Consider the following 25,593-nt stretch of genomic DNA (forward strand, 5'->3'; position numbering starts at 1 on the left):
AGAGAGAGAGAGAGGAGTCAGGGAAGTCACCCCCAAGTGTGGTGGGGTGGGGTTTTTAAGCTGCAGCGGTTCTGGGTTTAGGCCCGGGTGGGCCTTTTTCGCGTCAGGTCGTGCTGTCGCTCGGTGATTGGTTGACCTCCAATTCGTTCTGGCACGCTCCTAGGGGCTTTTCGTTGGGTTGCGCTGGCAAGATGGCCGTCCCCTCTACTGTGGTTCCAAGGACATCCTAACACTATCTTAATAGTGACAACTCTGGCAACATAGTGAAGTTATTGAGACTACAACCAATATTACTTTTATTTTGAAAGTATAATGTGCACAATTTTGGCTTTCCATTTTAATTGTGGTGGCACACAAGTCTGACCTATTTCTCAGATTGTTTAGGCTAAATATGCTATTTTGCATCAGAGCCAATTTGCATCAGAAAAAAATTGCTCTTAGCTGTCTTAATCTTTGAGTGTCTCGGTGTCTTCAGGTTTTTTTTTTTTTTTTAAGTTTTTTTAACGTTTATTTATTTTTGGGACAGAGAGAGACAGAGCATGAACGGGCGAGGGGCAGAGAGAGAGGGAGACACAGAATCTGAAACAGGCTCCAGGCTCTGAGCCATCAGCCCAGAGCCTGATGCAGGGCTCGAACTCACGGACCGCAAGATCGTGACCTGGCTGAAGTCGGACGTTTAACCGACTGCGCCACCCAGGCGCCCCAGTGTCTTCAGGTTTTAAAAGCAGGTAATATTAGTAACTCCTTGTAAGGTTGTTGTGAAGATCAGATCAAAAGTTTAGATCAGTGCCGGTTGCATCCTAAACGCTCAACAAATGTAAATAAGTAGGATGATGATTAATGAATCACTGTGAACTGGGAAGTTAATTCAAGTGATTTTTTTTTTTTACTGGCTTTTGAGCTTGACCTTCTTTTTGTATAGAATGCTCTTTTACATATAAAAGTAAAATATTTCTGCAATATCTTTAACCCAGTTAAGACCAGACCAGCAGCACAACTTTATTTATACTCATGTGTTTGGATGTATGAGTTGATGGAGGTAATAGTGTAGTGGTTTGAGTATGGACTTTAGGGGCACCTGGCTGGCTCAGGCCCTACACTGGGCATAGAGCTTATTAAAAAAAAGAAGAAAAGAAAAGAAAGAGTTAAACACATGTGGGTTTGGATCATAGTTCTGTAAGTTACTCTTCTGAGCAAACTTGGGCAAGGCAGTTACCTCATCTGTAAAGACGGATGCCAGTTGACCTGCCTCATATGTAGTTGAAAAATCAAGTGGAACAATCTGTGTGAAATACAATGCTTCACATATAAATATTTACTATTATTTTTCAAAGGCAAATTGAGGACCAGATACCAACTCAATCGTCCCTCTTCAAGTACTGAATCTTTCACACCAAATCCAAGAAGGTCTGACAAAGACAAGTGTAACCATGAGCACAACAAATCAGAATCTTTTAAGTCTGAAACCATTCTGCGACTAAAATGAACACAACAGAACTGTACAGCAAAAGCTGTGACCTCTACCAAACATGTCGCCCGTTACCCTTATTAACCAAGTCAACTATGAGGACTTTGCAAACGAAAATGTCGGCCTCCAGAAACCAGTCACGTGACGTACTCCATTCCCTTCTTTCCCCGCCATTGCATCAGCCGATTTAGAGCCGCCTTCCTGGAACCCGACTAATAAGCTGATTCGTGCTCGGGTTGATTGGCATGATGACTGACCAATAAATGTCCCGCGTAGGTAAGCCATGGCGGGGCACTCTCCATGGGCGCGCTCTGATTGGGCAGGGCCGTGCGGGTTGCGGTCCGGCGTGTCTCCGGGCGGGTGTAGCTGCTCCTCTGCAGGAACAGGTAACCGCGAGCTCTGGGTGGTGGGCTCTGAGGGAGGAGTTAGGGGCGACGACCTTTGAGGGAAGCAGACGGACCTCGGACAGTTCTGAGGCGCCGCGAGAGCGGCTGGGTCCTGAGGCCTGAGAGCTCAGTTGCCCTAGCGGGTCTCTGGGCCAGGCCTCGCGAGGCCTCTGGAACCGGAGCCTGAGCTGGAGTCGGTGCGGGCAGCCGCCTGGCTACAGCGCAGCGGGGGAAAGGCCTCTTGTAGACCCCTGGAGCGCCGAGGGTGGAGTGGCCTCGGGTGGCCTTGCCGAGGACCAGGACCTTGGGAGGATCACGGTTGCCATTGACTACCCGCCCAAAGCTGAGGTTTTTTATGTCCCCCGGTTTTAATCCCCTAGGGGCGGGCGAGGATTTGGGGGTGGTAGTGAGGGTGTTCTGGATGGTTGGAATGCCTCTTGTGAGCCATTTCCTAATTTCTTAAAATTAGCTAAGTAGCTGATCCTGGTTCTGGTTCACCTGGAAGCACTTTCTATGCCCCATCATATTCAGCTATTACTTTGTTGGAGTCTGCATTTCCCGGTGTGCTTTAAGTTCACTAACAGTTTGCTGCTAAAGGATTATACCTAATCCTGAAGTACTTATTTAGCAACCATTGTACTAGATGTTGAGGATATACCCCTTTGGTGAGCAAAAATCAGTCATGATTCTCACAGAGGTGAAACTTGCAGCCCGTTGGGGACATGGACATGAAACAAGCAGTCCAATGCATGTGGAAGTTATGAAGGAAGACACCTGGAGCTACCAGAATAAAATAAGGAGAATCTGGTCAAGGAGAAGACTTTCTTAAATAAGTCTCTGCAATTGATATGTCAAAAATGAGGAAACAAGTAGGAAAATGGAAAGAGGAGTAGGGTAGACATAAAGAGCACATTGAAAGGTCCTGTGGCTGGAGCCTCAACCAAGGGCCAGTGTGATTTAAGGTACTCAAGACCTGTACAGCCCTGTTTGGAAGTGGAATCTGAGGACCATCCTTTTTGCTACCTCTGTATCTCATACAGCCTTCTAGTATATTTATACTGAATAAATAAATTTGTGATGGTGACACAGCTTTTTTTTTTTTTTTTTTTAGTAGTCTCAGCCTCCATAGAGCTTATTGTCAATATATTGGATCCTTACATCATTTTGCAGTTATTTCTGTATGTGACTGTCTCCCTGTTGAGGGCAGAGAGTCATTCTTCTCGATTCCCAGCACAGTGTGCATTTATGTAGGTTGAATGAGTGAGCAAAATGGAAAATTTATGTGTCCTTTGTAATTCAGTTTATTTACCTCAGGTAGCCCATTTAGAGAAGGAGCAATGAACATTCTGAAATTGTGCTGTTGCTCAATCAGAATTGGCACTGTACGTTCATGTTTGCCACCATTACAATTCAGTGAGAGCCGTGATGAGGAGGGACGAGGAAGAATATGGTGTGATAGAGTTTCTAAAAACCCTAGCCTTGACTCTCAGCATGGACATAAAAATCCTTATCTATGGGCGTTTTATTCAGCTCTTTGCCTCTTTCAGCCAGTGTTTCACCATCTTTTTGCCCAAAGGGCTTTTGTTTGAGTAATGAGTTGATTCAGTTGTGAATAAATCAGTTGAAATTGTGTTTATGCATAAATCTGAGTCACAGTCTCTTGTTCACCTTGTATGTCTTTATTTTTTATCATCCTTATACGAAGGAAGAAAGGCCTTTGTACTAAGTGACTTAAAGTAATAGCATCCATATTCCTATAGGGCTTTCCAGTGTACAAATTGCTTCCCAAATATAGGATGGCTTTTGAGTGTCACGATACCTGGGTGGAGTAGGCAGAGTAGATGCTACTTTTTTACAAAAAAGGAAACGAGTTGTGATAAAGTGACTTATTTAAGATTAGAGTTGGGTCTTGAATCCTAGAGAATTAGCTAATGTCAGTGAGATGGTTCCCATTTTTTTCCAGATGCCCAGTGCTGCATGGCCCTACAGCACTATGCCAGTGATTGGTACCCTCCACTAAGGGCTGTCACTTTTCCCTAACCTGCCTCTCAGAAAAATCATAATAGATGTGAAAGAGTTTTGAAATTGTAAAGTTGTTCTATTTCCCAGTTTCTCTTCTGATTCCCTTTCTTTTTCCACTGGCTCTGAGCTCCACTTCCTCAGTGTGGCTGCACCTTCCTCACTCCCTAGGAATCTAATAGGTGGGAAGGTCGCAATCTACCAGTTGTGCTGGGGGTGCTTAGGCTAGGTGGGGGTAGGTATAGTCCTACTTGCAGGCGGTCCCAGGTGTAGCCAGGCCCATCCCCAGGTCCACTGTGTTGCCACCAGCCTCCCCAAGATGGTCAGGCCAAACCCAGAGACCCTGGCTTTAGGGATAATAGGATTTTGCACGATTCTAGGCATGTAGATGAACAGAGCTGGAAGGATCCTTAGAGTTCATCTCATATGGACCCCGTTTTTTGTTGGTGAGGTAAAGTAACTCCCTTAAGGACTTGAAGCTAGGACTGGAACCAGGTCTCTTGACCATTCCCCCAACCCCAGTGAGCTGCTCTGCTGGACCATAAACCATGACGTTTTTATTCTGATTTCCTAATTCCTGGCCTAGGCCATGGCAGACGTTTGGTGTAAATGAATACGTGAAGAAAGCACTCATGCTCTACTTGACGTGTTGGTATATTGAACCTTTTGAGGTTGGCACAGAAAGGAAGAACACGTGGGCCTGTTGCCTGCTGCTGCAGCAAATTTTGTTTCGATGATGATTTTAGCCTTGGATGTTACAACATAGAGGTTTTAGGATCAAACAGCTTACCGGTAGGATCAAGCAGCTTACCGGTGTCCTGCTTTGACTTGGCCTGAGAAGCCAGGAATCTTGTGTAATGTCTGCTTATCTCTTAGTTTCATTTCTCCTAATTTTCCTTTATTTTTTCTTTGGTTAGTTCTATAGGGTTAGTTTCAAGATGGACTCAACTCTAACAGCAAGTGAAATACGGCAACGATTTATAGATTTCTTTAAGAGAAACGAGCACACCTATGTTCACTCATCTGCCACCATCCCATTGGACGATCCCACTTTGCTCTTTGCCAATGCAGGCATGAACCAGGTAAGGGTTTTTTGCTTTTTCGTAACAGTTTATTTATTTACTTTTATTTTTTATTTTTATTTTTATTAACAGTTGTTTATTTTCAAGAGACAGAGCGCAAGCAAGGGAGGGGCAGAGAGAGGGAGAGACAGAATCTGAAACAAGATGCAGGCTGTGAGCTGTCAGCACAGAGCCTGAAGTGGGGCTTGAACCCATGAACTGCGAGATTATGACCTGAGCCGAAGTTGGATGCTTAACAGACTGAGCCACCCAGGCGCCCCTGTTTTTTATTTATTTTTTAAATGTTTGTTAAAAAAAAAAAAAAAAAAGTTAGAGTGGGAGAGAGCCAAAGCATAAGAGACTCTTAAAAACTGAAAACAAACTGATGGTTGATGGGGGGTGGGAGGGAGAGGAGGGTGGGTGATGGGTATTGAGGAGGGCACCTTTTGGGATGAGCACTGGGTGTTGTATAGAAACCAATTTGACAATAAATTTCATACATTGAAAAAATAAAAATAAATAAAATAAAAAAATAAATGTTTATTTTTATTTATTTATTTATTTATTTATTTATTTATTTATTTTTATTTTTGGGACAGAGAGAGACAGAGCATGAACGGGGGAGGGGCAGAGAGAGAGGGAGACACAGAATCAGAAACAGGCTCCAGGCTCTGAGCCATCAGCCCAGAGCCTGACGCGGGGCTCGAACTCACGGACCGCGAGATCGTGACCTGGCTGAAGTCGGACGCTCAACCGACTGCGCCACCCAGGCGCCCCAAAATGTTTATTTTTGAGCGAGACAGAGAGCCAGAGGGAGAGGGGCAGAGAGAGAGAGAAAGAGAGGGAGAGAGAGAATCCCATGCGGGCTCCATGCCGTGAGCATAGAGCCCAGTGTGCGGCTTGAACTCAAATACCGTGAGATCATGAGCTTAACCCAAACCAAGAGTTGGACCCTTAATAGACTGAGCCACCCAGGCACCCCTATTTATTTTATATTTTTACAAAGAGAGAGCACATGCATGCAAGGGGAGGGGCAGAGGGAGAAGGAGAGAGAGAATCTTAAGCCCTAACTCTGGGCTCAATCTCATGACTGTGAGACCATGACTTGAGCCAAAATCAAGAGTTGAAGTCTCAACTGACTGAGCCACTGAGACGCCCTCACTTTATTTATATTTTTAAGTAAGCTCAATGCCCAACATGGGACTTGATCTCCTGACCCCGAGATCAAGAATCACATGCTTTACGGACTGAGCCAGCCAGGCGCCCCTAGTCTGTAAAGTCTTGCTTTTATTTTCTGCTAAGGAAAAAGCTGGGTTTTATTAGTCGTTGGTTAGGTTAATCTTGCTGAGCTCTGAAGAGACTTTTTAACTCAGCTATTGTCATTCTCCTTCAATCCTCCATTATCCTTGTTGTTGTTTTTTTTTTTTTAATGAGTTCTTCAGGATTCTTTCAAAGCTTTGCATTCATTCCCATTCTGAACCATTCAGCTTTACTGATTTTTTAAAAACTCTTTCTTGAAGCTGCTGCCACTGATGCCAGTTTAGATCCACTGCTGAAGAAACTATTAGTAGGGTTTATGTTTGGGGCAATTGAACTATAAAATGTAAAAGATAATTTGAAAGCTTTATTGTGATGTTGAAAACTGTTTACCAGGCTGATTATGGAAGTGGATTCAGGTTAGATAGTGCTCTCAGGGTTTTCCTTTGGTGGTTCTTTTGGAGCCCTGCTTAACGCAGTGTACCCACTGGCCCTTAGAATGTGTCTCACCCTGGGTAAAGGATAAGTTGACATTTTCTTTTCTTTCTGGTCTCTTTCCTGGCATGGAAAATTAGAGGCAATGGGAACATTTTCCATCTTGTATAACGTTAACTATGAAATTATACAGGTTTTCAATTATATGTGTAAATCTTTTGTATACACTTGGGATGGGGGCACTGATTTTATGTGGACTTGCAAGGTGATTGGTTTTCTGGAACACTGGAGAGGTTCTTTTCTACTCAGGCATTCCTAGGCATGGGTTTTGTCTTCTCCCACATGTGCTGACTATACTTGGGAGAAGAACCATGAGAGTTCAGTGTTTCTAAATGTTCTATGAATAACAGTAATTATTCCCCTCTTTGTAGCACTTACTATATGCCAGGCACTGATCTGTGTCTTTTATGTATGTTGACTAATTTGATCCTCACTCTGTACTGAAGCACTCACAGCTCAAGTAAATAGCCCAAGCTGACATAGCTGGTATGTGCTGGAGTGTGGATTTGAGCCTAGGTAGTCATTTGCTTAACTTTTGTGCTGTACTGTCTCTTAATCAGAGATATCTTAATGGTTGTTTTGCTTCTTTTTTTCTTTATAATATTTAGAAACAGTATTTATTATACATCTTCCCTTTTTCAGGTACTAGACTGGGTGCTGGATATACAAAGATAACTAATAATAGTTATTGTTTTTAAGAAGTTCATGGTCTGGGAGCACCTGGGTGGCTCAGTCTAAGTGTCTGACTTCAGCTCAGGTCACGATCTCACAGATGATGAGTTTAAGCCCTGTGTTGGGCCCTGCGCTGACAGCTCAGAGCCTGGAGCCTGCTTCGGATTCTTTGTCTCCCTCTCTCTCTGCCCTTCCCCCACTCATGCTCTGTCTCTCAAAAATAAATAAACATTAAAAAAAAAAAAAGGAGTTCATGGTCTAGTTCAGAACTGTCTAATGGAATTTTCTGCAGTGATAGTAATGTTCTATATTTGGGCTGCCCAATATGGTAGCCACTAGTCATACATGATTATTTGTTTAGATTTTTAATTAATTTATTTATTTTTAAGAGTAATCTCTACACCCAGCGTGGGACTCGAACTTACAACCCTAATATCAGGAGTTGCATGTTCCTCCGACTGAGCCATCCAGGCGCCCCCATGCATGATTATTGAGTTAGTGTGACCGAAGAACAGATTTTTTTTGTTTTTAAAAATTCTAATTAGTTCCTAATTATTTCATTTTAATTAATGTAAGTTTACAAGTAACAAGTGACTAGTGGTTACCAAATTGGACAGGTCTAGTGGGAAAATAAAACTAAGTCACATAACAATGATACATCAAATTGTAACTTGATAAATATTAAGGGCAAATAATATCTTATGTCTGAACATCCAGTCATTCATTAAATGTGCTGATTTTACTCCCTTAATAGGTCTCCATTTTTTTCTCCCTTATCACCTTTACTATTGAGCCAGCACATCACTTTGTACTCTTCTATTTTTCTTCTTTTTTCTTTTTATTCAATGTTATTTTAGAGAGAGAGAAGGAGAGGGGCAGAGGGAGAGAGAGAGAATCTTAAGCAGGCTCCACGCTTAGTGTGCAGCCTGATGCAGGTCTCAGTCCCACCCCATGACCCTGGGATTGTGACCTGAGCTGAAATCAAGAGTCCGATGCTCAACCAACTGAGCCACACAGGCTCGCTGACTTTTTTTTTTAAAGTAAGCTGTATGCCCAATGTGGGGCTTGAACGGGGAAGATGAAGAGTCGCTCACTCTACCAACTAAGCCAGCCCAACACCCCCAGCACATCACTTTTAGAATAAGTTCTTCCAGAAAGATGTAAGTCCTGACCACCAGAGACTTGTGAGGAAGCACGGGTTTCCCTACATCAGCCTCTGGCTGTTATCACACATCCAGAAGGCCTTTCCCTTGTGCAGGTGGTGTTACTGGCAGTGGTTGGGACCGTTAGAGAACTAGGACAGGGACAAGCTGCTTCAAGATCAGCTGCCTCTATCGCAGCCCTGTCAGGCCACCTGCCTCAGAATTTTCCCTGTTCCAGGCTAATTAAATTACAAGCTGAACAGTTCATGTGTGGTTTCTTCCTGCCAGCCTGATAGAGCTGCAGCTCCTTAAAGGTTGAAATGTTCCCCTTTTTTTTTTTAGTTCAAACCCATCTTTCTGAACACTATTGACCCATCTCACCCGATGGCAAAGCTGAGCAGAGCTGCCAATACCCAGAAATGCATCCGGGCTGGGGGCAAACACAATGATCTCGATGATGTGGGCAAGGATGTCTATCATCACACCTTCTTTGAGATGTTGGGCTCCTGGTCTTTTGGAGATTATTTCAAGGTAAGCTCAAAAAGGAGATCAGTTTGGGGTTTTGAGTAAAATGGTCATTTCCACTGAAGGAAATTGGTTCTAATTTTGCTTGTTTTAAGATATGAAGTATCATTATCCAGGGGATTCAGGAGTGAAGGGCATTTATTAATACTAAGACTTCCTGGAAGCAGTGCCTATCATTTGATTTCAATTTACATTTGGATGTCTCCTATAAATTGATCCAGAATTTGGCTGTGTTTACAGTGAAGGTGTTGTAGTTTTATATTTGTGTTCCTAAGGATCTGGACTTTCCCTACTCATATTAAATGGATTTTGGTTTGGCCACATGACACATACTTCTTTTTGTTATTTTGTAGGAATTGGCGTGTAAGATGGCTCTGGAGCTTCTCACCCAAGAGTTTGGCATTCCAGTTGAAAGACTTTACGTTACTTACTTTGGTGGGGATGAAGCTGCCGGCTTAGAACCAGACCTGGAGTGCAAACAGATCTGGCAAAACTTGGGGTAGGAATGCATCTCACATGTTGAGGGTGTGGAGGAATAAAGTGATTCCTGACTCAGTGCCAGAGACGGGTCTTAGGTCTTGGAGTGCATTGCCTTTTCCAGTTTTGGGCTGTGCAATTTGAGGGGGAGTGGGGAGTGACTGGGAGCAATTCTCCTTTGGTGCATTCATCGCTTCTTACTAGATTTACTTGATCATTCCAGTGTTCAAAGCCTGTATATATAAGTCTCTCATTGTTTTGCTTTTTATATATTTTTAGAAATTGTGCATATAGTGCATATGTTGTAAAAATTCACACTACAGTACATAGAAATGTGAAAAATAGGAAATAGAAGATCCTTAAGATTAATCAGTGTTAATAGTTTGATGCCCCATGTATATAGTCTTCCAGGCATTTTTTTGTATTTCTGTCACCCTGTGTATATGTGTGTGTTTTCTTCAACACACTGGTTTTCTTCATATGAAACATGTTATTTCTTATGGAAATGGAATGGACTCAAACAGATCGAGGACAAAGGAAGTTTGTTTGTTTTAAGTTTATTTATTGGTTTTGAGAGAGAGAGCACAGAAGGGGCAGAGAGAGGGAGGGAGAGAGAAAGAATCCCAAGCAGGCTCTGAACCATCAGCTTGGAGCCTTATGTGAGGCTCGAACTCATGACCTGTGAGATCATGACCTGAGCTGAAGTCAGACACTTAACTGATTGAGCCACCCAGGTGCCTGGGTTGTTTTATTTTTTTTTTCCCCCTTTAATGTAATATAATTCTAAAGAAAAATCATGGAGCATGAAAGTTGATGCGACAGATGAGCAGTATGTATTCTATGCTTCGAACTTAATAGGACTTATGAAGTGCAGCATCAAGAGGAATCTGAAAATGGGGTGACATACCTCCTGTAGATAGCTGGCATGCCTATGTCTTTGTCTCATTTTTTTATTCTTTTACTTTAAGTCTTAAAAAAGAGGCATAGCTTTTTACCACGCTTAACTAGTGCCACTTCTCTGTTTCATTCATTCTGTCATTTATTAACTAATTACTTTTACTCTACGTATGTTATTCCAACCCAGCTTCCCCTGGTACTTGGTCTGAAATCCCTACTTGGTTAGACACTATGTTCTAAGTGTACTTGGGACATTTTGGGCAGTAATGCATGGGAACCTTACATACTACTCTTGACTTTGGAGTCCTGTTTTGCTTGGCTTGTGTATGTCCAGACTCTGTTTGTCAAGCAAGCACAGTCATTTTTTTTTTTTTTTTTTTTTTTTTTTAAGGAGGCTTCATGCCCAGTGCAGAGACCAGTGCAGGGCTTGAACTCACGACCCTGAGATCATGACCTGAGCTGAGATCAAGAGTCGGACGCTTAACGAACTGAGCCACCCAGGCACCCCTGCAAGCACAATCTCTTTTGAGTGCACTGTTATCTAGCGGCTCTCAGTGGAGTCCAATATTTTAGAAATATTTTGATCTTATTAAATTCTTTCGGTATCATCTTAGGGTGAAAGACTTGACTACGTTGGGGCCTAGAGAAATGGCTTGAAATACTCAGCAGGGTTTTTTGTTTTGTTTTCTCAGCAGGGTTTTAATGTGTTTTTTTTTTTTTTTAATTTTTTAATGTTTATTATTTATTTTTGAGAGAGAGACAGAGCACGGCCAGGGAAGGGGCAGAGAGAGAGAGGGAGACACAGAATCCGAAGCAGACTCCAGGCTCTGAGCTGTCAGCACAGAACCCGATGTGGGTCTCAAACCCACAAACCATGAGATCATGACCTGAGCCGAAGTCGGACGCTTAACTGACTGAGCCACCCAGGCGCCCCGGTGTTTTCATGCTTATAGTAACTGTCATACAGGAAAGTCATTTCAGTTTTTAAAACAAAGGAACATTTGCAAAGAAAAGATTTGCTTAAATTCTGATCATATTCAGCATGGATGTTTTCATTTTTATGTGTTCCTTTCTATGCTTTATCCATACCTCTGCTTATTTTTATGTGGTTATGATGGCAGCCTATGTGTATTTTGTATTCTATTGTAGTCACTCTTGAGAAGAGTCATGTTCTGCATCTTCAGGCTCAGCCTTAGTAATTGCCAAAGAGTGGGCCTTTTTTTTTTTTTTTTTTTTTTTTTTTTTTTTTAATAGAAACGCGTAAGGTCTTTTGATGGTGGGTGCAAGTCTGGGCAGAATCCTTGTCATTGGTTGTAACTGTGTTTGTCTTCACCACTCTGCACAGGCTGGATGACTCCAAAATCCTGCCTGGCAACATGAAGGATAACTTCTGGGAGATGGGTGACACAGGCCCCTGTGGTCCGTGCAGTGAGATCCACTATGACCGGATTGGTGGTCGGGATGCTGCACACCTCGTCAACCAAGATGACCCCAATGTGCTGGAGATTTGGAACCTTGTGTTCATCCAGTATAACAGGTGGCCTTGGGGTCCTGGACTGTATCTGCTAATAGCAGCACCTTTCCTCAAGCCAAATAGAGAAAGAGGAACTTGGAGCACAAGGCTGTCTTCTCATCCTCGTCTTTGGGGACAGTGGAGTGGAGCTAAAGCAGGCACTAAAGGCATCAGGAGAGCCTGATGACTTTATTTATTTATTTAGATTTTATTTCTCAGGTTTTTCCTCTGATCTCTGAGACAGAGCAGAGATCTAATCTTTTATAAACTAGTTTTATTCCACATAGTACCTGCTTAAGGACTGACTATTCCTGTAATGTCATTTTTTGTGGTAATTTGCACTGCTGTGTTAAAGCTCATTTCCTTGAAGCTCACCTTACTCTGTAATAGACCCCTGATTACTTCTTCCCTTTTTCCCTCTACTCCCCTCCTCCCACCAAACCAGGCAGAGGAAAGTGGCAAATAGTCCCAGCCTGCAATCTGTGCTTTCTGTAAATGAGTTTTAGCCAGCAGGGAGGGGTGACACCCCAGAGTGCTTGTTTCAACTTCCTTTTTCTCTGGATCGTGCAGGGAAACCGATGGCATTTTGAAACCTCTTCCCAAGAAAAGCATTGACACGGGGATGGGCCTGGAGCGACTGGTGTCTGTGCTGCAAAATAAGATGTCCAACTATGACACTGACCTTTTTGTTCCTTACTTTGAGGCCATTCAGAAGGTACTGGTCCTATCGCAAACATTGCAAACTTCCCCGGAGGCTGGACTGTTAGGCTGGACAGTTAGCAGTACTGCCAGAGATAAAATAATCATGTGCTTTACCAGCTAAGGGTCCCTGTGACCACCTGCCAACTTAATCATTAATCACCTGAGGCTCTAAACACCAGGTGGTGTAGTTTGTTGAGTGCAGGGGCCTGGCTGGAGGCTCTTTACCCCTGCTGTCACCTTTCTTGGTGTTATAAAGTCTGGCAAGAGGGCCAGCCTTTTTCTTAATGCCCACTCAGTGTCCTCAGAACCTTCTGGCTCAAGGCAGTGCCAGAAGCGCTGCTTCCTAATGAGCTGCCTCCTGGTTTTTACCTGTAGGGCACAGGTGCCCGGCCATACACTGGGAAGGTTGGTGCTGATGATGCCGATGGGATCGATATGGCCTATCGGGTCCTGGCTGACCACGCCCGGACCATCACCGTGGCACTGGCGGATGGTGGTCGACCTGACAACACAGGGCGGGGGTGAGTGAATTACACATGTGACAGGGTTAGGACTGCCACTGTGAGTTTGATGACTCCCTATGAAACTGAAAGCCGTACTTTATTATTGTTTTCTTTGTCATTTCGGTAGTTGGAGGGGTCCCTTTATGTTTTTTATGGATTAAGAGAGCTCCGGCTCAACATTACAGAGTTGCCACTATATTAAATCTTTGGTGCTAAGTACAAGATGTGGTCAAGATTGTATTTCAGGCTGTCTGATAGGATATTGGCAGGGTGGGATGGGGTAGGTATTGATTGGCCCTGGACAGCTTTATTATTGACAGGGAGGACTTGGAATTGTGGGCATCAGCCATCTGGGTTGTACTTGCCTCCATTTCTGGGTCAGCAGAATGTGGTAGAAAAACAAACTGGGGTTACCCCAGGTCACCCTTAATGCATATTTGTGGGTATATTCCTGAGTTTTCTGCTGGACTGTGTTAATGACCTTGGCACATAAAAGAAGCAGTCTTAGAATAAAACAAAGTCTCTGGAAAAGAAAGACAAAAAGCTGGTCATGTTGCTTTGGATAGAATTCCAAAAGCTCCATTACAAAATGCTTAGCTGGGAAGGTTGTCTAGAGGAGATGGGTTTCTGCCTCTTACAGGTATGTGTTGAGACGAATTCTCCGCCGGGCTGTTCGATATTCCCACGAGAAACTCAACGCCAGCAGGGGTTTCTTTGCCACATTAGTAGATGTTGTTGTCCAGTCCTTGGTAGGTATATCTCCCTGCTTACCTCTTTTCTCCTAATGCACACAGCTTAGAGGGATGGGGTGAGAAATCATATACTGCTAATGAGAGTTTTTAGGGGGGGTCATAGAATGGTCTCTGTCTTTCTTGTGCCCACATCTCTGTTTCCTCTTTTCCAGGGGGATGCATTTCCTGAGCTAAAGAAGGACCCAGATATGGTGAAGGACATCATTAATGAAGAGGAAGTGCAATTTCTCAAGACTCTTAGCAGAGGGCGTCGTATCTTGGACAGGAAAATTCAGAGCCTGGGAGACTGTAAAACCATTCCTGGTAAGGACCAGTTTGTTCCTTTTTTCATCCAGCCTGGTTCATCTTTCCAGAAGAGGCAAGCCCTTTTTCACAAATGACAGTGGAGTCTGTGTCTCCAAGGGCTGTGGATAGCTTGATAACGCTGCTTTTGGTATAAAATGGTGTTTACAGTAAAATTGTAAAAGTATTATGTTATTGTGGCAAAGTATTTAAAGAACACAGAAGTAAAAAATGAGGATTCTTTTTCCTAAACTCATTTTTCAGAAGTAACGATTCTTAAGAGTTGTATAACTATTCAGAGCTTTTATCTGTTCGCATACAAACGTATGTAGGGGGGTGTGTGTTTTCCAGCAAAAATGGGAACATATGGTATATACTGTTTTGCAACTTGCTTTGTGTTTTACTAGACTGGAAAATTAATTAAAAAAAACTTTATTTTTTTCACTTTTTATTTCAGTGTAATGGACAAGGGGAAAGCCTGATGAATTTCCACAAACTGAATACACTTGTGTTCAGATTAAGAAACAGAACTTTTACTAGGAGACCTCTTGTGGTTCCTCCAGGTCAATTCTGAAAGATTTGATGGATTTTCTGACAAGTGCACAGAACCAATACTAACTTGCCTTGTCTCCAATTCTTCTGTCACTGCCAGCATCCTTTGAGAAGGGCTTGGGATGAAAAGGAAGAGGCTATGTCGTTTTTTTTTCTTTTTATTTTTTTTATGTTTAGTTATTTGAGAGAGAAAGAACACATGCGTGTGCACTCATCCACAGGGGAGGGGTTAGAGAGAGAGGGAGACAGAGAATCCCAAGCTGGCTCCATGCTGTTAGCACAGAGCATGACTCCGGGCTTAAACTCACAAAGCTCGAGATCAAGACCTGAGCCGAAATGAAGAGTTGGACGCTGAATCAACTGAGCTACCCAGGTGCCTCTGTCTGCATCATTCTTACACAATTCTTTTGTGTTGTGCAGGGGACACTGCGTGGCTCCTCTATGACACCTATGGCTTTCCAGTGGATCTCACTGGACTGATTGCTGAAGAGAAGGGCCTGGTGGTAGATATGGATGGATTTGAAGAGGAGAGGAAACTGGCCCAGGTAAAGAACTTGGGGAGTGAGCAGAAAACCCAGCACGAAACAAGGCAGGACTTGGCTGCAAAGCAAACAAGGGTTCCTTCCATTAAAGTCTTTTGAAAGTCTGTTTTTCCCAAGACCACTGCGTGTCAAGTAGGGGCTCTCCAGCCCAGGGGGCTATTTGGTAGTGATGTATGAAGACAGTTTTTGGTTTTTGCAACTGAGGGTGGGATGGTACCAGTGTCAGGTGGGTAGAGATCAGGGATGCCGCTCAACATCGTACAGTGGACAGCCCCCCAGAGCAAAGAATTCCCTGGCTCCAAGTGTCGGTAGTGCCGAGATTGAAAAACTCTCTTCTGGAGCTTTATATTGAGCATAGTTTAGCGATTTTTGAGTCCTTCAGAATTCTTTTTTTCCACATTAAGGTAACTTCTGTCTCTTTCTCATACTGGTAGCTGAAATCACAGGGCAAGGGAGCTGGTGCGGAAGATCTCATTATGCTGGACATTTATGCTATTGAAGAGCTCAGGGAGAAGGGTCTGGAAGCAACAGATGATTCCCCGAAGTATAATTACCATTCGGATTCCAGTGGGAGCTATGGTATGTTACTCTGCTTACTGTGCTTACCTCGGGTAGCTTTTGAGAGAGGTCTCCATCCAGATTAGGAACCGAGGATATCTATTGTGGCCTCTCCTGTCATGCTGTGTAGTCCTGCTCTGTGATTTTATACTAGAGTCCCTTGGCGATTAATTTTCTCTTTATTTTGGAATAATTATAGATTCATAGGGAGTTGTGAAAACATTTACAGGGACAGTCCTTGTCCCCTGTACCCAGTTTCCCCTAATTGTAACACCCTGCAGAAAACCAGGAAATGGCCACTGATACAGCCTTCAGTGGCTGTTGAATTTTGCATCAGGACAGTGGCATTCTAAAGTTAAGAAATCAAAAGAAATAAACAGGTAATGCATAGTTCCTCTTTTTTGCTCCAGCAGAGATACCTAAATGTATCCAGGCAAGCCCACAAAATGAATACATTTTTTGTGAATTGACCTTGGGAGTAGGGGACTTATTACTACTCCTAAATACTTACCAGACTTGCTAGGTTTCTGCTCAGTAGCTCAGAGTTAGAGTGACCAGAACTATCAAAGTTTTACCTGGGAACTCCTCAGTCCCAGTTACCTATTCCCTGTGACAGTGGGTCACCCTACTGAGTGTTACATTCCCTGGTGTGAAGCCCTTTTGTGGAGTCTAATGGGCTTGCATGTAAAATAAAATTAGACACTTAGGACTTAAGGAGAGCTTGAGAAATAGAATCGAGCAAAAGCCAGCTAAGAGCATGTGAATGAAGTCATTGACCCTGTTTTCCCCTTTCTGTGCAGCATTTGAGAGTGCAGTGGCTACAGTGATGGCTCTGCGCAGGGATAAGATGTTCGTGGAAGAAGTGTCCACGGGCCAGGAGTGTGGAGTGGTGCTGGACAAGACCTGTTTCTATGCTGAGCAAGGAGGGCAGATCTATGATGAAGGCTACCTGGTGAAGGTTGAGGACAGCAGCGAAGATGTGAGCAAGCAGTTCTTCCTTGTCAGCCAGAAAGGGGAATCCCAACAGAGGGCTGGGCCTGGACGCAGTGTTGCTTTTCTGGCTCCTCATAATCCTGGCATTGCGGAGCAGACCTGACCAGTCTTTGAGTTGCAGTCCGTTGTCAGTGTCTCTGAAGCTGAGGCAGCTGCCTCTCGTACCACTGACCTCATTGCCATTAGGTCCCCTCTTAGCAGGATCCCTGCAATTAGGCTGCTTCGTTGATACTGGGTCCTCCCAGCTTTCCTCGTGAATAAGAAGAGGGCAGACATCTTGCAGAAACCTTGGCATCTAGCTCTGCCAGTGCAGACTCTGTGATCTTGGATGAGTTTCCTAGTCTCATGGGCTTGAAGTTCCTTATGATGGCTTTAAATTCTCTAAGATGCTCCTAAAGGGAACGTCTATGTATCTGTGAATATGTATGCATATATATGCACATATATAAAGTGGTCTGTATATTTAATGGTAAATATAAGTATTGTTAAACCTTAAAAACAAAACCATTATTTTACCAGGAAAAGTGAGTTTATTGGGGAATAGCAGAGAATGGCAACTTGGGACATGCAAGCTGTGGCAAAACCATAGGCAAGTCCAACAAACAAAGAGGAACTGATATTTTATAGACAAGAAGGAGGAAGAAGTTGGAAGCGGTTGTTTAAAGGAAAGTCCATGAGAGAAAATCACAAATTTGGCGTGTTGATGGTTTCTCACTGGCAGAGTTGCAGGGGAGTTGATTTCTTGCAGGAGATGCAGTGTGCATCTTTGCTTGTTAGGGCCTGTAATTGATGGTTCTTTCCTGTTGAGGATGCCCAGTTGGGTCTGTAATTGACAGTTCTTTCTGAAATTGATTACTGCTCCTGATCCTAGCTCCCTGGCTCCACTTTAATGAGGTTTCTCCTTATTAGTTTTTGGCGTATAATAATAGCGCATGTGTATATGTACAATAAGTACAACGGTATTAATGGTGCAACATGTGTATAATGGTATATACACACTAGTAAGGAGCGTCTTCGAGAATGTGTGTATAGCATGTACTATATATAAAAATATATAAGATTTGGATTTATTTACTTACTGGTCTCCTGGACTGCTTTTAGAAAACAGAGTTTACAGTGAAGAATGCTCAGGTGCGAGGAGGGTATGTGCTGCACATCGGGACCATCTACGGCAGCCTGAGAGTGGGGGACCAGGTCCGGCTGTTTATTGATGAGGTGAGTTGTGTTATGCTAGTTGGCACTAGACCTGATTAGTAATCCTGTTCCTTTTTTTTTTTTTTTTTAATTTAAATTTCAGCTTTATTGAGGTACAGTTGACATACAAAATTCTAAGATATTAAAGTGTACATCACTTTAATGGTGATTTGATACACATTATGAAAAGTATTCATCTCCTTTTGCTTTAAATTGGTCTATCATTATTGTTACTCCTAAGTGAAATTGTAAGTAGATTATTATAAATCGGGTACAGGAGTATATTTTATGACGGGTGCAGCAGCAAGTTATTAAATGTGTATGTTCCCAAGTCAGGTGACAGTGATTTTTATTTTATTTATTTCTTATTTTAGAGACAGAGAGGGAGAGCAGTGTGAGCAGGGGAGATGGACAGACGGGGAGAGAGAGAATCTTAAGCGGCCTCCATGCTCACTGTAGAGCCCATTGTGGAGCTTGATCCCATGACCTGAGGATCATGATCTGAGCTGAAATCAAGAGTCAGAGGCTCAGTTGAATCACCCAGGCACCCCTGATTTTATTTATTTTAATTTTATATATTTATTTTAAGTAACCTCTGTACCCAGCGTGGGGCTCGAACGTCCAACTCAGATCAAAAGTCGAATGCTCTTCTGACTGAGCCAGCCAGGCACCCCAGATGACAGTGATATTAGTTGACTTACAGATTTGTTTCATGGATTGCCTTTCTCCAGATTAACCTCAAATACTTCTTCAGGATCCTGAAATTCTGTATTAATTAGGAAATAGGTTTTGTTTGTGTGACAGAGCTCCAAAATAACAGTAGATTAAAACAAGATAGAAATGTGTTTCTCACCTCAAAGTCCAAGCTGATATAGAGGCTCCGCCCCACAAAATCATGGAGCCCAGCTATTCCTTGCTTGTTTGTCTCTCATCATTCCTGGGATGTTGCTCTTGATTTCATAGTCCAAGAAGGTAGCCATCAGATCCATTTCTAGGCTAGGAGTTGGCAAACTTTTTGTGTAAGGTTCCAGATAGTAAGTAATTTGGGTTTTGTGAGCCCATATGGTCTCAATCACAACTATATACTTACAATATTGTAGCATAAAAGCACCAGAGACAATATGTAACCACATGGGAGTGGCTCTGTTCCAGTAAACCTATTTGTAAAAATGAACAACAGGCTAGATTTGACCCACAGGCCGTAATTTACCAACTCTTGTTCTAGACAGTGGGAAAGAGCAAGGGGAGGGCATGTTCCTTCCCTTTAAGGGTGTGCATCATACCTGCTTACAACCCACTGACCGGAATTTATTCATATGGCCACAATTAACTGCAAGGGAGGCTGGGAAATGTAGCTCTTATTCTGGGCAGCCATGTGTCCACCTAAAAATTCGAGTAGTCGGGAAGCAGAGAGCAGGTATGACTAGCACACCTCTCCACCAGCTGCCTCTGCCCTTCACAGCCCCGACGGAGGCCCATCATGAGCAACCACACAGCTACTCACATCCTGAACTTCGCCCTGCGCTCTGTGCTCGGGGAAGCTGACCAGAGAGGCTCCCTGGTTGCTCCTGACCGCCTTCGGTTTGACTTCACTGCCAAAGGAGCCATGTCCACCCAGCAGATCAAGGAGGCTGAAGAGATTGCTAACGGGATGATTGAGGCAGCCAAGGTAGGTGTGTGTAAGCTCTTGGGTCGTGAGCCTTGCTTCTTCCCTCACTTTCCTTCCGTGGAACCTTCTCAGCAGTACAGATGCCCTTCCTCTATTGTACATACCCTGCCAAGCATGCACATTTGTTTGAAGCAGTGATTGTCAGCCACACTGGGTGTAGGGGCAGTAGTGGTATCCTGCAGAGCAGCCTTAGGGCCCCTGGGGAGGGGGCAGAGGGAGGTTTTTGCTCCACCCCCTCCTTGGGACAATCAGAGCTCTTCTGGTTTTGTCTCCTTCATATGTAGTGCATCCACGTAAGATTTGGTTCACAGTTGAGCAAAATAACTGGAAATTCCCATTTTGATCCCCTTGACTTTACATGTAGTGCCTTGTATCAGCAGGCTCAGGGCACGTGATGGGTAGAGCCAGGATTAGACTCCCAGAATCTTGCCTGCAAGACCACAAGGCCACACTTTCCCTGCCCCTGCCTGCTGCACCTCCAGAGAAGATCTTTTCCCAGCTTTTTTCTGTCTTCTTTCCATGGCAGCCTGTCTACACCCAGGATTGTCCCCTGGCAGCAGCTAAAGCCATCCAGGGCCTGCGGGCTGTGTTTGATGAAACCTATCCTGACCCTGTGCGAGTCGTCTCCATTGGGGTCCCAGTGTCCGAGCTGTTGGATGACCCCTCTGGTCCTGCTGGCTCACTCACTTCTGTTGAGTTCTGTGGGGGAACGTGAGTACATCAGGGGGAGCAGTGGATGGACTCACTTTTGGTTAATTTGGTGCTACCCTTGGAGGATGTGGGTAATAGGCTAGACCCACTCTTATTTTTCTAAGGTTGGCATGAAGTTCTCAGAAATGTACTTGCCAAACAGCACTCCCAAGAACCTTAGTATCTTGTGCCCCCGTCAAACCCCTTGGTGTCTGATGTTGACATTTGCTGGGTTTGTGATGAAATATTCTTCCTAGGCTGGGAAAAAGCATTATCTTAACACTTACAGTTGCTTGCTCTTGTGTCCTGGGCTGATCCTGACAATGCGGCCTATGAATTCAGGATTCAGAAAGGCCATGGAGCGGTCACTACGTTCCCCAGCTGGTCCTAGCTCTTCTCCACCGCTGGGCCTTCACTTAGCTTCCTTGGCCAGCTTGAGCAGCATCTGGGGGTTAACCCCATTGTCTCAGGGCCCCTGAGTCAGGCTCTGCAGCACACCCAGCTCAGGTTGGCTTGGGAGAGCCACTTGTTTGTTCCAACTTGGAGTCCTCTGTAGCCCTTGGGGTCATTTTGGGATGGTGTGGTGGCCTGGGAAGCTCCTGCTTGCACAGGAATCTTGTTGAGAAGAACATTCTTAAGGTCATGATGGAGCCCATCCCGGGCCTCCTGCTAGCCTCAGGCAGGTAGGGAACAGGTAAGCGTATGGAGGAAGGGGTAGGGATTTGGGGCACCACATTCCTGGCCCTCCTCTGCCCAGCTGAATCAGGCTTTCAGATGAGTCCCACTCTGCTTTAATGCCTCCTTAGACATTCTTTGGAGCACAGAAAACTGCGTGCAAAGCCTTTATACCACTCTCTCAGAATGACTGAAAGTTCATGAGCTCAGAGTTTGAAGTTCTCTGAGCAATTGGGGAATAAAACCTATTTACGGCAGGGTCGGAGGGGTGGGTGGCACCTGGATGGCTCAGTCGGTTAAGCGTCCAGCTTCGGCTTAGGTCATGATATCACGGTTTGTGAGTTCAAGCCCTGCATAGGGCTCTGTGCTGATAGCTCAGAGCCTGGAGCTGCTTCAGATTCTGTGTCTCCCTCTCTGTCCCTCCCTGCCTCGCATTCTCTCTGAGATTTTAAAGGTAATCCTCCAATATTCTCAGCTAGTGGCAGGGATTGAAGAATATAGTTTGTGTTCCAAAGAGGACCAAAAATAATGAATGTAGAGCCTGCCAGCAGTAGCATTGTGTTGGGTGTTAGGGATTACAAAGCACTTTTGTTTGATTTCCTTTGATTTTCATTGTAGTCCTTTGAGGGAGAATTATCCCCCGTTTTACTTAATGTATTTTTAAAAAAATGTTTATTTATTTTTGAGAGAGAAAGAGCACAGGAGGGGAAGAGCAGAGAGAGAGGAAGACAGGACTTGAAGCGGGCTCTGTGCGGACAGCAGAGAGCCCGGTGTGGGGCTTGAACTCACGAACTGTGAGATCATGACCTGAGCTGAAGTTGGACGTTTAACCGACTGAGCCACCCAGGAGCCCCAGAATTATCCCCATTTTATACATGAGAAAACTGAAGCTCAGAAAGGTGGTGTTTTGCTCAGTGTCAGAGTGCTCTTAGCCCCAGACTTTCCTGGGCTTCCTGTCTGAGCCATACCCTGAAGTCAACTTGAAGGGCCTCTTCCCACTGTCCCCTCAAGGGAGGTTCCCTGGGACCTCAAAGACCTCAGGTCCTCACCAAGGGCAGATGTGGTAAGGACCGGGGTGCATGGGCTTTTTTGTCACCACGGACTTTATGTTCTGCCATTCAGGCACCTGCAGAATTCGAGTCACGCAGGAGCTTTTGTGATTGTGAGTGAAGAAGCTATTGCCAAGGGCATCCGGAGGATTGTTGCCGTCACAGGTGCGGAAGCCCAGAAGGTGAGCACATCAGGCTGGTTCATGGCTTATTCGTGGCTGGTTCGTGGCCTACAAGGTAGGAAGAGCCCAGTCTGTGAATTAGGTAGCTGGTTTTGTAGCTGCTGCATTCAGAATTGGAAGTACAATGCTACCCCCCAAATGTCCTCTGGTTACTCCTATCTGGCAGAAGAAAGCCACCACCACACGAGACTTCCTAGCTATGTTGTGTTTGATCTTTAAAAATATATGTAAATTCTGCTATTTGCTCCATAGCATATCTGTGTCTAGAAGGGTAAACCATGATTTTGCTGTGGCTTCCAGTGCCCCCAGCCACTTCCTGCCATCTCCCTAAGGGTACGTGCCTAGTTTGAGATGCACTGTGTACGGGGATAGTGGCCCTGGGGGTGGGGCTGTAGCTGGTGCCTGATGTGTGCTGAAGCTTGAGGATTGATCATTTCATTGGGGTGAGAAGCCCTCCTAACTCAGGAGTTCTTGTTTATCTCCTGAGCCTGAGTTAGTGCAGCCTTTCTGCTGGTCAGACCGGTGAGGAGGGTGCTCTTTTCTGGGGTACAAGGCTGCCAACACATGCTCCTTGGAGGACAAGAAACTTCTGGTGTCCTGGGGATGTGATGTTCCATAGCCTGCCATCAGTTGCCACAGTTGTTTCCAGACAAGAGTGAAGCTGAAAGTTACCTGACTGGGAGTTTACAACTCTGATTGTCTCTGTGCAGGCCCTCAGGAAGGCGGAGAGCTTGAAGAAATCTCTCTCTGTCATGGAGGCCAAAGTGAAGGCCCAGACTGCGCCAAATAAGGATGTGCAGAGGGAGATCGCTGACCTTGGTGAGGTAGGTGCGGCCTCCCTCCTCAGGCCCTGCTCAGTGCCAAGTGCTAGCCCAGATAAATCACACACTCCCTGAAGAACTCTCAGATCCTGGTTCCAGTGGCCCTTTGAACTGACTGCTGTTATCTGGCAGCCTTACAAAGGGGACTCCATGGATCCTAGCCTGTGGACCCCTGGCATCTGCTTGCTGCCCCCATTGCCGATGGCAGAGCCCGTTCCAAGCATGAGTGGGCAGCAGTGTTGAGGGAGTTGGGGGAGTGGGTATCCACTATTTCCAGGTCTCCTCATGTCTGTTAATAGGTGGGGGCTTCCTGTGAGCCCATTATAGGCTGTATTCACTGCTTGGTAGGGACCAGCGCTTATAGGGGGTCCCAGCCCTCCTTATCTGCCTCTTTCTCTCTTGCCCTACTTGTTACATCTGCCGTAGTTGCTCATAAAGTGACTGGTCTTAAGGCCAGTGGATACCTTTTTGTTTTTTGTTTTCACTCTCTTCCTGGATAGTAGTCAGGGAAGACTTTGGTGTTGAAAGACAGAAGGGTGAGATGGACTTGGGCCTCACATCCTAGTGGTCCAGGTCCCAGTGGTGTTCTGGTTCTCGTTCCAGGCCCTGGCCACCGTAGTCATCCCCCAGTGGCAGAAGGACGAATTCCGGGAGAATCTCAAATCCCTGAAGAAGATCATGGATGACCTGGACCGGGCTAGCAAAGCCGATGTCCAGAAGCGAGTGAGTCCCACAGTGCTGGTGGCTGAAGGGAGCCAGGAGGATTCACCCAGCAAAGACTGTGCAGACCGCTGTCTGGGCCTTTGACCTCAGGCCTCTCTTCTGGACTTCCTTACAGGTGTTGGAGAAGACAAAGCAGCTCATTGACAGCAACCCCAACCAACCCCTTGTCATCTTGGAGATGGAGAACGGCGCCTCAGCCAAGGCAACGCAGGGGCTGGGACTGCACGTGCTGCCCTGTGCCTGTCCACTACTTGTCTCTTCTTGGGGCCTCAGCCCTCTGGTGGCTGGAGTCTGAGCTTTGTGGCTCTGAGTGGAGTGGTTGTCTGACAGCCTGCTCTCTGGGATTGAGGTTAGGCTGAGCCATGGAGAGACCTGGTGGCTGTGGAGCTACAGCTCCTGAGATGGAAGGCAAACCTCAGAGCCAGAGATGTGGGCAGGGCCTTGTTCTTGGGGCCTTCTCCGTGAGTCTCCTGGGACTAGCACCTGCTCTTAGAGGGGGTAGCAGTCGGGGGTGCTCTGAAAACTGACCTCCACAGGCTCGCTGCCCTGTGGAGAGCGTGGCTCCCCTTCCTGAGGCCACGGCCTGACAGCAGGTTTCCCCACAGGCCCTGAATGAAGCCTTGAAGCTCTTCAAGACACATTCCCCTCAGACATCTGCCATGCTCTTCACCGTGGATAATGAAGCTGGCAAGATCACGTGCTTGTGTCAAGTCCCCCAGGTCAGCACACCCTGCAGCCCTGTGCTGTTTGTCGTGGTATTGGTAGCTTTTCTGAGGAAGCTTGCTTCTTAGAGTTGTTTGCCAAGACCCTTGTGTGTGGGTGCAACCAGTTAGAAAAGGCCATTCTCCTGGCCACCTGTTTGTCACCTCCTCCAGCACCGCTACCCTCAGGCCTTGTCCTAGGGGCTGTGTGTAACTGTGCTGATACCCGGCTTTGCGCTCTGCGTGCCTCATCCTGGCTGCGGGCTGGTCTCCATCGGTAGCAGCACCCAGGCAGGTGGGAGTGGGTGTCTGTGGCTCCCCCATCCTTTTTATTTTTGTCCCTTCTCCATGTCTCCCTCAGTCTCATCCTCTGTCCTGACTCCCACTTTTCCTTTTTGTCTTCCAGAATGCAGCCAACAGGGGCCTGAAAGCCAGCGAGTGGGTACAGCAGGTGTCAGGCCTGATGGATGGCAAAGGTGGTGGCAAAGATGTGTCTGCTCAGGCCACAGGCAAGAATGTGGGCTGCCTGCAGGAGGCATTGCAACTGGCCACTTCCTTTGCCCAGCTCCGCCTGGGAGATGTGAAGAACTGAGTGGTAGGGGCAGCTTCCACTGGGAAGCATCCTTCCCTCACCCGATGCATCCGTCCAGCCAGCTCTCCATCTGCCACGAGGACATGTGAATCTGTCCTCCTAACCCAGCACTAACTGGAACTCACCTGGGAGCTGGCCCGTGACTCAGTGCCCACGTTATGTTTCTCCCCTGAGCCCTACACACCAGCGCCATCTGTGTAAAACCACTACCCCGGGATTGCTATTTATCATTGTCATGCTCGTGTCTGTAGGTAGAGTTCTTTGTAGGCCTGAGGTTGTGGGTCTACAGGGAGGAATCATTTTTGCTGCAGAGAATAAAAGGACCATGTGCAATACTTGATGATGCCATGTGATCTCTTAACCCCCACCTCCCCCTGTGTAACAGCCTGTGGCTCCTTGGGTATCTATCGAATAAATGCTGTGCCTCCACCTGGCTTCTGGTTGTGGTCCTCACCAAGTCCAGCTCCAGACCCCTGAAATTTGGGAATGGCCCAAATTTGG

The 25,593-nt window shown here is 45.5% G+C and overlaps 1 protein-coding gene across 1 annotated transcript; it reads left to right on the top strand.

Annotated features, from left to right (window-relative positions):
• Positions 1 to 1,805: 1,805 nt before the first annotated feature.
• AARS1 (alanyl-tRNA synthetase 1) lies at positions 1,806 to 25,432 on the top strand. Its single transcript, XM_047078746.1, has 21 exons — positions 1,806 to 1,854; positions 4,791 to 4,955; positions 8,843 to 9,031; positions 9,379 to 9,524; positions 11,745 to 11,936; positions 12,483 to 12,627; positions 12,990 to 13,135; positions 13,758 to 13,866; positions 14,022 to 14,172; positions 15,124 to 15,248; positions 15,680 to 15,824; positions 16,604 to 16,782; positions 17,898 to 18,011; positions 19,453 to 19,659; positions 20,186 to 20,370; positions 22,147 to 22,255; positions 22,966 to 23,079; positions 23,680 to 23,799; positions 23,915 to 24,001; positions 24,405 to 24,518; positions 24,907 to 25,432. Exons 2-21 carry the CDS (start codon positions 4,812 to 4,814, stop codon positions 25,090 to 25,092), a joined length of 2,907 nt encoding a protein of 968 aa, XP_046934702.1. The 5' UTR covers positions 1,806 to 1,854; positions 4,791 to 4,811; the 3' UTR covers positions 25,093 to 25,432.
• Positions 25,433 to 25,593: the final 161 nt, after the last annotated feature.

The sequence above is a fragment of the Lynx rufus genome, unplaced genomic scaffold (genome assembly GCF_022079265.1).
Source record: "Lynx rufus isolate CCGP_SWC_20201006 ecotype Redwood Valley unplaced genomic scaffold, mLynRuf1.p SCAF_16, whole genome shotgun sequence".
NCBI lineage: Eukaryota > Metazoa > Chordata > Mammalia > Carnivora > Felidae > Lynx > Lynx rufus.